Genomic DNA, 11,108 nt, shown 5'->3' on the forward strand with positions numbered 1-11,108 from the left:
GAGATCGCTTGAAACACTCTCTGAAAATACTCTCTACCTCAAGGCAGTGCTTCCTAGGAATATTTTACTGATGCACCGAATGTTCTGGTGTTTTTAAATTTTGTCCGTGAATGTTTGTTTGCACTCATGCCGACAATCACCTCTTTTTAATTATGTGGCGGCAGCGGCGCCATGAAATGAACATGTCGGCAGACAACTTTTCATTTGGTTTACATGCAAGAATTTCTGTCGAGGTGGAAGTAGAGAATAAAAGCAAGATGGGCGAGAACAACACACATGTAATTTGGGTCCTTCTACTCTCTATGTTTATTTTTTTGTCCCTAGTACCAGGAACTTAAGAGCGAAGGCAGTTTACATGGTGCTAGGATCTTCCTAGTGCTACGATCTTCCTACCTCCATGTAAACAGCCCCTAACTTTAAAGCCTGTTATTTCACATTTTTATTCTTTTGTTTTGAGTTTATTATTCCAGTTGGTGAATAATATTTTATTTTCAACTAAACAAAGAAAGAAGCTAGCTGCTTTGAAATTAGCAAAGTAAGAAAGTAATAAATGATTTTGATTGCCAACAATATTTGTTGATATGTTTTCAATTTGCATTGGTTTTCATCAAGAGCATTTAAGTTAATTAGGCAATTAAAGTGGAATAAAAAAGGCAATATATAGTTTTTAGGAACAGTTTCATTAATGACTTTTATATTTTTTCCCTACTTATGGTTTTAAAACTATACCGGAAGATTTAAAAATTATCACATTACCCACACCTTCCTATAACCCGCACCAAGAACTGTTTGCGGAAAAATTAACACGTTACCCGCAGGTAATCGCCTGGAAATTATGGTAATGCCGAAATTTTGCAGAAATTTAAAATATAAATTCCTTGGCGGGTAGAAGTAAATTTCGTTTTAGATAATACCGGTAATTCTTTGTAGACTGAAAGTTGCTGAGATGGTAAAAGAACTTGAAATTTGAAAATCTAATTTGGTAGCTAACTAAAACCAAGACCAACTAACACCAGAAAGGTCACAAAATTACCTTTAAATAAAAATGGGGAAAAAATGTTGTGATTTTCATCCAAGCCAAAATATTTTCGCGGGAAAATCGGGAGGTAAGAACTAGCATCGCTCACGCAAAAGCAGCTACCTGAATTCTTCAATCTGATTGGCTAATCGCATGTGCTACTTTAGTTACTTTTCAAGCTTTTTGTAACAAATTAAGTAAAAGTAAAGTGTAAGTACCGGGTATTTGAGACAAAGCCAAACACTTATGGATTCCGATAACAAGGGCTATCATCGCAGCCAGCTAAAAAAAGGGAGACCCATTGCAATAATCAGCAATCTTCCAATTCTGATTGACGAAGGACTTTCTCTGAAACATTTCAAATCTAAATTTCTCAAATTTATAGCTTTATAAAGATTAACTTTTGAACCTTTTTCCAAAGAAAAAGATTTGAATGATTTGAAGCTAATTTCTCAACTTTATTTCAAGCCTTGTGCTTCTTTTTCATTAACATCAATTTCTGTCACACACATTTTAGGCTCTTTCACAGGGTCGGTCTGTATTGGGAAAAACTGTGCCCTCGCTCTCGAGTAAGGCCTGAGGCCTTGGGTACAGTTTTTCCCAATGCGGACCTTTTGGCCGTCAAATAACATACCGGTACATGTATATCAAAATTATAATCAAGCAGATCATTGTCTGTACCGTATTTCTTTTTGTTTGTTTTCCATTTGATGACACACAACACCAGGAAAGCAGATACGCGTCTACCAACTGCACTCAAAATCACGTGATTACCAATGTTTATAGATAACCCAGTTAGTTATGATTACTGATCACAACTAAAAATGTTTCATAGCGAAATCCAGCTATCCATATTCATGATATAAATTATCAAGGTTGGTATAATTGCCAGTCAATTCTCAGCAAAATTAATATAAATAGTACAAGGAAAAAAAAAAAACAAGGACATGGAAGAAAAAATTATAATATAAACATTATGGCTGTTAAACTTACTATAGCCACGAGAAAAATCCTCACTGGAAACTCCTTTGTACTTGTCACGATTTTTCTTTGCTCTTTTGCGCTCTTGTTTCAACCTGTCATCATCTTGAACGAGCTCAACGAGGTCTTTCACTTTGTGGCGAACTACATTAACAAACAACAAAACAATGCTGTGTAGCCCATGTAGCAGACAGCTTGGTGAATTTTAAATGCTTCTTTTCCACATAGGTTGACGTTCAAGTGGTCGTTTGAAATAATGCCGTGCGAAAACCTGAACTGAAGTCAACCGAGAACACAAGAGGGGCAGGGGCTGAGGAGAAGGACCGAGAAACTGCCTGCAATCAACCCATGAACATTAAATTTTTTTAAACCTCTGTTCAACCACAGACAGAGAAAGTATCATTCCTGATTGGCTGATAACGTGCCCTTTATTACTTACCGTGATGCGCCACGGTTTGTTTATTAAGAAATGCCATGCAGTCACCCACAACCCACTTTTGGAAAACTGAACAAAAACATTCAGGGTGAAACGAGCAGGTTTGCGTGTAAATTTTATTTACTGAATTCAACTCGATCCATGCAATGGTCAAAGCGGAATCATACTGTCTTCTTTAAGAAACTGATTTATCGAAAAAATGGCATTTCTCCTCTCGACAGTGACAAAAAAAGAACAATACAGTTTAAGTGATCCCACTTAATGGATGTTGATGATTAAAATGACAACTCGTTGGTCATTTCAGAAGGTAACAATTTTATCATTGACTAGATCAACGTTTTAAAATCTGAAAACCGAACAGTTACGGTGAAACTGGCAGGTTTGTGTGTAGATTTTATTTACTAAATTTGACCAACGGTCGCAGCAAAGTCTTTTTCAAGTAACTGATCAAACTGAAATTGTGCAGTTAAGTGCATTAAAAGAACAGTATTTCTTTTCCACTTTGTTAAAGCCAGAACAATCTTAAAGAGTATTTTTTTTCTAGCAAAAAGACACTCAATAAAAATTATACAGTTATTAAAGTCTGTTATTTATTTTAATCACTGTCGCAAAGCGAGCCATGCAAGGTGACAAAATTATTTGTCACTCAATGAGATGTACTAAAAATAAGTGGCTAGATGATGGTGGAATTTCACGGTCCACGAATATGACTCTTGGGCCCTCCTCCTGCGCACTCCCTGTCAGGCAGCATCAGACGATGGTTTAATCATAAAAAATCTCAGCTAAAGCCAAATACAATAATTATGCAAACAACAAAGCCAAATGACTCTAAGGAAAATTGAGGAAGTTAGTCTTCCTTATCAGCTCATCTCTAACAACCATGATTTAGAAAGAATATCTTTTGGTGCAAATGGCGACTTCCGTGGCCCACAAAATGATTGTCCAGTCGTGGTGCATCACTGTAAGTGATAAAGGGTGTTTAAATGAGAGCACAAAGATGTAAAACCACTAACAAATGGAGGTGATTTGGCAAAAGCTTCATATTTCAGCTTATAAAATTCACCAAACTGCCTGCTATGCAGGCTACATGCTGTACAATTAATTTTACTATTCATTAATTAAGCTGATTTCATTTGTTTCATTGCCCATCCTAACAACGCACTGTCCACAAAAGAGGATCTGCAATCCACAATACACAATGCAGCTAGCCCTTTTCAAAAAACCTAACATGACAGAAGACAGAAGTGTTCACCTGTTAGAGTTCGTAAACTTCCTGATTATTTTTGTGATGGCTCATTCACTTCAAACTTCATTGAATTGCAAAATTAATTAAGAATAGGCCATTTCTGAGTTCATGTCTGCCTTCTCTTCAAAGCGAGTTTAAGTGCGAAGTTTTTGTGATGGTAATTAGTTCTGCTTTACATACGAATGAAAACTAATTTTCATAACAAAAAACTTCGCACTTAGACTCACTTTGAAGAAGAGGCAGACTGAGATATGAACTCGGAAATGGCCTATTTAATTGCATGCTTTTGATTGTATAGGTGATCTTACAAAATTGGATCCCTTAAGAAATTAAAGAGGTCAACAACCAACAATAATATTCCTGTGGAAAGCAACACGTTTCCTTTAAGTCCAAACATAACTCAAGTGTATCTGTCTAATAACAACTATAACTAATGTATTCCTCAACATACTGTTTATTCCTTGATCTTTTCCAAACTCATCAAAATGATTAAAATTTTCCAACTGTCTCAAGTCATATATGTGATCCCTGGTGTTGGTGACTACTCTTTCAGACCCATTTTTTATCAAGTAAGAAAGAAGCAGCAACGACTGAAAAAATCAATAAAACCAAACAATTCCTGTTATTAAAATTTGAGATAGCCATAAAGGGAAAGAACTCATAACTACTATCAGTGACAAACATCTTGCATTGTAATAACTGTAATTTACTTTAGCTACCCTACATTGTATTTACCAGCGTATAAGTCAACCTTTCATGAGCATGAGAATAAGCTCCAAAAATTGCCCTCAACTTAAACATGGGTAAAAGATGTTGAGCCAACTTCCACCTAAATAATTTATTCAGAATGAGCATGATTATTGTCTTGGTTATAATGAATGCAGTGGAACGGGTTGGCTTTTCATTTGACGACAAGTCTTAAAATGTAAGCAATTCCAGTTAAAATGACAATACTATATCATTATTGTGAAATAGAGACTGGATGTTTTTGGTTATCAAAATGCATAAAGCTCAACAAAAATTCCGTTTCTTCAAATAAAACACTAACATTTAACTGCTGGCATGATATCTTGTGTTTGCTTGTACGCACTGCCAGTCACTTTTGTTTTATTGATTGTTGCACTCTTGGCTAATTAAAATGTTGTTGAAAATTCATGTGTTTCATCTAAGAGTTTTTTTGTTTTTCCTTTTCGTAATGTAAGAGAACGACATACAGTGTGTATGTGTGGACCAATTAAACTAACAAAGATAAAACTATTGGCATTGAAATTGTTTTTGAGACTTGCTGTGATTCTTTTTGTGTATCGGCAGTTTCTGAAATAGCCTCCTATGCAGACAATCTTGTGACTCATCATGCACTCTTTCCTCCTCAATGGACTACTGCTGAAACAAGCCCCGTGTTCCTTTCCCTGTGTTAAGTAACTGCCATCTGGAAATCAAGTGCAAGTTGCATAGGAACCAATCCGTGCTGTGTAGATTGCTCCCCTGGGAGTGTAAATGAATCAAGTTTTTCTTTGGATGAAATAGGAGACGAAGCCTTTCCAAAATACGCCCCAGAACCATAAATAAATAATTTTATTTTACTTTCCTCGGTGGGTATGCATTTGTAAATGCATCAAGTTTTTCTTTGGATGAAATAGGGGACGAAGCCTTTCCACAATACTCCTCAGAACCATAAATAAATAATATTATTTTACTTTCCTCTGTGGGTATGCATTTTGCACTTTTGCGAGTCAAAATGCGAGTGCTTAGCAAGGGAATGGTGTCATTTCATCTAAAATTGAAAGTACCGTGGATATATAATATTTATAAATACGAACACAAACATTAAAGTATTGCGAGTGTATTTGAACTGCACCACAACCACTACCTTCAAGCGCAATGAACGCAACTAGGACAGCAGCAAAAAGAAAGCTTAAAAAAAGTCCATTACGTTGGAGCCTGAATTTTCAGACTGCTTAAAGTTTGATGATTAGGGAGCTTAAGCATGCGCGTTTTTGAGACGCGGACGGCAATCGGAAGTGAGCTGTTTTCCCTTTTAACTTGTCTTCACACAACCACATTTACATTGCCAAGTATCTTTTCTCCATTAGCGAATGATTAGTACATAAAAATATGGGGGACGCTGCTATCCTGGCACACGAAATGTTCTCTTCCGGTTGCCGTCTGCGTCTAAAAAACGTGCATGCTTAAGCTCCCTATTGTCTATCTCTAAAACTTGACTTAATGTTTTTGTCTTGCAAACTGATCGTTCGTACTCAGTGTTTCTCAATTTCAAAAATAATGAAAATCTAAAATCAATTCAACCGAAAGAAATGTAAATAATATCAATCCCAAGTGAACGAGGTGTGAGACGCACAGCAGCAAAATGTTTCAGGCATACAACTTCTACCGTACTCATTCTGCCAAGAGCTGCAAACATTTAAGCCAAAGCTCAACACAGGGTCCAAAGTGCACTCCAGAATCTGGAAGTCCGTTGTGATTGGTCTAAGCAAATCCCAGCTTGTTTCAGCAGACATTCATTGAGGAGGCAGGGTTTTCTTTAAGGTTTTAAGTAGCCGGAGTTTTTTGCAAAGTAGACGGTTGTGGGTCCGGAGGACCCACACGATGGGCTTTAGCCCATCGCTTCTAGGGGGGTCCGGGGGCATGTTCCCCCGGAAATTTTTTGAAAACTGAATGCCGGAAAATGCATTTCCTGGCATTTTGGGCCATGAAACTCAAACATTAGAGGGATGAATCAAGCTGCAATTATACTATGAAAACCATGTTACTCAAAGAAAGACCAAGCGACATTTCAATAATACAACCCTATAAACAAAAAGTTGAGTGATATTTTTTGTATCTTTTTGGTGGTTTTGCTGGAGCTAACGAGCCTGGCAAATATTGCCACTTGACAACTTGTAAACATGCAGGAGCACCCAACGAATCTGTTCCTCACATTATCTGTTCCCCAGAGGAATATTGCTGGCTGGCAAAAATACAGGTGTTTCGATGAGCTGGCTGGGAAATTTTGTTATAGCATTTCAACCAGAGCTGGCTGTAGAAACTCCGAAGACAGAGGACGACCAAAAAAAAAAAAAAAAAAAAAAAAAGAACGCCTTCCCTCTCCCAGAGAGTAGTCACGAACATACGACGGCTGGTCAGAGTGATTGCGCTTGCGGAAAAAACCTGTTTTGCCCGGTTTTATCGCTTTTGTTCCTTCGTTTTGGATCGAGGGATTTGAAAGCGCGCGGAATTCCTGGCTGGGAAACCAACCAATTTTATCTAGCTGGCTGGGAAATTTCTTCTGTGTCTTGCTGGGAAAAAGGAACAGATAATGTTTTCCCAGCAACACTGAAAAACACCTGAAAATGCCTTAATAACATTTATTTTCATTAACTGGGATATAATAATACATTTTACAACAAATTGGTCGTTGGCTGTCCCTGAACATGGCACATACTTTGAAGACACTAGACCAGCAAAGGCTTCTGATTGGTTGTTAAATTAAGAAGCTGATTGGAGGATACTAATTGGCCAATGGCGTAAAGGATGTTTCGATCCTGTTTAGGTGTGAAGGTGACACTGTGACATTCGTTCCATTGTGTAATTAGCGGGAAAATATGCTTGCGGAACTTGGTTGTAGTAATTTCGAAAATTGAAAATCACTCGAGCGGTTTAAGAGTGATGTAGTTTTTTTTCCGAAGAGTTTAGGAGTTCCGTAAAGCAGTGAGAGTTGATGAAGAGTGACGTTGGATAAAGATCCGTTGTCATGTTGAAGCGTACAGATGCCCTCGAGAGGACGAGCACTTACGCGGGCAAGTAGGATTTAACTCCGAGGAGCGTTACGTTCAAGTGTTTAAATAAAGTCTACGAGTCCTCAGCTTCTACGTTCGCTATAAATGATCAACTGAAAGGTTCGAAGCGGAAAACGAAGGAGCGGTTAGTGAATGATCAGGGGCTAGTTTTGTTCCTCAGTTGCGTTGTGGTAAGAGATGCGTGAACGCAGGCTGAGCGTGTTGCTAGCAGAACATCATATGTAAATTGCCTTCTGGATTGAGAACAAAACTTTTGAAAGTGTTTCTTTGTTTACAAGTTTTTTTGTGATTGCGGCGTGATTAAAGGAAGTTTTGCGCGGACTAAAACGTCCTTGAGTGATTTTTCCTTCCGGTAAGATACAATCGGTGGCTGTTTAAAGATATCGAAATCCGATATGGTGGACAACAAATCGTATTGTTCCTACTTTCCCGCCACCACAGCAAGATTTTTTCAAAACGAAAGTCTCAAGCATAATGTTTTTAAACTGCCCTTGAGTCAGAAGTCTTTTATGTGTTTTCAGAAAAGATAGGCACTGCAAATTTTTATTTATATTGAGCCCAAGTAGTTTAGACCTCATAAACATCATCTCCTCTACATGTCTTGACTCTTCAAACAATGAAAGTAGCCGGCGAACTTCGCCGGCTGCCGGCTCTTATATACAACCCTGAGGAGGAAAGATAGCCTGATGAGTCACAAGTATGTGTGCATAGGAGGCTATTCCTTAAAAATACAAGATTAGTATTTTGCCATCAAAAATGGGGGGTCACCTTATACACCGGTAAATACAGTATTTAATTATTCAATCAAACTTACCGGTAACTTTCAACTCTTTTGTAAACAATGTGAAATTTAAAAAAATACCATTGTTATAAGATCAGATACCCCACTCCAGGAGCAGCAACATAATCAGCATTTAAGGAAAATCCATGCAAAATCTCTATGTAATTGGCTCTTTACCACGACGCATAATGCTTTAGACCATAATGCATTGCTTTATGGAATAGCCTTGCACAGTGATGAACACCTCTTACCAATTAACAATAATTATCTGTCTGCCTTTTAAGCATGTTTCTTGCATTTCCACTTTTTGACAATAATTCTACATTTTTTGAGGCACTTAACATAAATTATTAATGATAAATAGTTATTTCCAAATGCACTTTGGACAGAGAAACTGGAGTTAACTTAAAGCAATATGTAATGAAATAACCCTCCGCCTCAAACTGCTTTATTTTTACCCTAATTACTCATTCGAACATGTATTTCCACCACTCTTAAGGAAATTGGCGAAGTGAAAAAAGGCAATGGCTTCTACAGAAAGAAGCTCACTGAAACCTTGAAACAGGATGAGTCTGGTGACTGGTATTTGGGTGAGCACAAAATATCAGTTTCTGAAGCTGCCAAAGGTCAGGCAATCAAGAGCAGAGATGCTTTTATTGATAATCTAACTGAAAAGATAACAGCCAGATTTCCTCAAGAGTCACAAGATCTTGTTGATGCATTTTCAATCTTGAGTCTTAGAGGGGTATCTTTCATGACATCTGAGGAACTTTCAAACTATGGAAATGTTCAATTATTGAAACTCTTGAATCACTTTGGACAAGAAAAGTCAAATGAGGGGGGAGTAATATTTCCTGCTGTTGTTAACCCTACACAGGCCAAGGTGAATGGTCTTTGCTGAAGGACGTTGTTAAGAAGCAACACTACCCAACTGAAAAGTTGTCTACACTCTGGAGTTGCATTGTCAAGTTTCATGCCGACACTTTTCCAAATTTGCTGAAGTTAGCTCAGCTGGCTCTCATTCTTTCACTGCAAACAGCTGATGTAGGGCGTGGATTTAGTGCTCAGAATTTGACTAAAACTGCCCACAGAAATAGGATGGAGGCAGAAACATTAGATAATCTTATGACAATTAGTGTTGAGGGACCTTCAGTTGAGAGTTATGACTTTAACAAAGCTGTCCTTTTATGGAGAGGAAAAAAGGAAAGGAGAATTTTCAAGAAAACCACTTGATCCAAAAGATTAGTCGCTTGTTTCTGTTTTTTAAAGACATGTGTGTGAACTCTATCATTAAGAAATATTGATAATGAAACTGCAAGAGAATGTGGGAATTAAGAAATAGAGATTCTCTTCCTGCATTTAAGATGAGTTTTACATGTACTACTCATGACTCATTTCTTCTGACTTCACCTTTATTATTTATTTATTTTTATTTTTTGTCTAAGCAAAAAACAGTGTCCCCCCCAAAAAACTGAAATGTCCCCTAGAAAATTGTTGACTGGGAAAGAATGTCCCCCAAAAGTGAAATCCTAGATCAGACAATGGCGTATCGTTTCAATCGCCTTGGAATTTCAACTTCATGGAGCGCAACTTGAAGTTATAATGTTGAAAAAATCGCATGAAGAGAGTATCTTAAGTTTTTTTTATAGTAAAGACACAAGATAAAGGTATGACAAGTGAGATTTTGCTATCTAAAGACTTCATTCATATGAAAGCTCGTAAAAACCACTGCATGTTATTTTTTTTTACCATATAGCTTCATTGGATCTTCAAAGTTTTTTTGTCCTTTTTTTTTTAATATGAGCTTCCAAATTAGGGGTGCGGCCTATCTACAGGTGCGGCTTATACATGGACTTTTACCATATGCTGTTTTGTAGCATTCCCTTCATTTCTGCACTTTAAACAATAACAAAGTCATTTCTCAAGGTCAGTAACCTACTTTATTATATGATTAATTCCGTGAGGGGCAAGATGAACCAAACTGCGCACTGTGATTGGCTACCCGAGTGGGCAAGTTATATGGGTTATTGACCAAGCGTGAGGTCAAGATGGCTGGATATTGGACAAGTTCTTTTTTTGCGTGTTTATGGACAAAGAAATCCCGAGCAGGCAGTATCACTTCATCTTGCCCGTTTGGGTAGCCAATCACGGCGCCCGATTTGGTTCATCTTGCCCGCTCACAGAGCTAGTCATATAATAAGGAGCTATACTGCCCACTCAGGATTTCTTGCTTAGTCCTGCAAGATGGAAGATTATTTTTTTTGGTGTTTTATCCCATATAATAAATCCATTTTTGACTTAGTCTCGGACCATAAGCACGCGAAAGAAAGAAATTGGCCATTATCCAGCCATCTTGACCTCGTGCTTGGTCAATAACCCATATATCTTTAACTCTGGGTCAATACTAGTTTATATGATCCAGAGTAAGTCATACCCCATTGAAATCCATATTACATTATACTTGACAACTGTAACTGCAACTTGCATTATAGAGATATACAACCTCACACGAAAACCCTTAAATGGCCATGCTAACTTCCTCCGCCTGACGTTACAAGCAGAAGAAAGGTTTAGATGGTGCACCGATACACAATGATGAACCCTGCCTTTCAACAGATTTTGGTAAATAAAGCGTTCAGTATTTTTTACAAGCAATTTCATAAAGGAACTACTTAATTACAACTCAAGAAGAAATATTGGGACTGTGCTCAAACCTTGTAAATTCTCCTCCAATTCTTTTTGTTTTCGTGAAGCATTCTTTTCCATAGCATAGACATCACTTCTGGAAAGTGCTCGTACGTGAACGTATACCTAGCAATTTCTGCCATAATGGAGCCGTGAGGACCCCA

At 37.6% G+C, this 11,108-nt stretch overlaps 1 protein-coding gene across 1 annotated transcript in view; it reads right to left on the reverse strand.

Moving 5' to 3' along the window:
- The window catches only part of LOC138043304 (clathrin interactor 1-like), a 30,134-nt gene that overhangs the window by 18,682 nt on the left and 344 nt on the right, over positions 1-11,108 (reverse strand). The window contains exons 2-4 of the mRNA XM_068889522.1: positions 10,974-11,108; positions 4,133-4,271; positions 2,012-2,143 (exon numbers count right to left, since the gene is read on the reverse strand). The exon at positions 10,974-11,108 is cut by the window's right edge and continues 67 nt beyond it. Of these exons, the coding sequence (XP_068745623.1) occupies positions 2,012-2,143; positions 4,133-4,271; positions 10,974-11,108 (406 nt within the window). The remainder of the gene's footprint in view (positions 1-2,011; positions 2,144-4,132; positions 4,272-10,973) is intronic.

This window comes from Montipora capricornis, chromosome 3, assembly GCF_036669925.1.
Source record: "Montipora capricornis isolate CH-2021 chromosome 3, ASM3666992v2, whole genome shotgun sequence".
NCBI lineage: Eukaryota > Metazoa > Cnidaria > Anthozoa > Scleractinia > Acroporidae > Montipora > Montipora capricornis.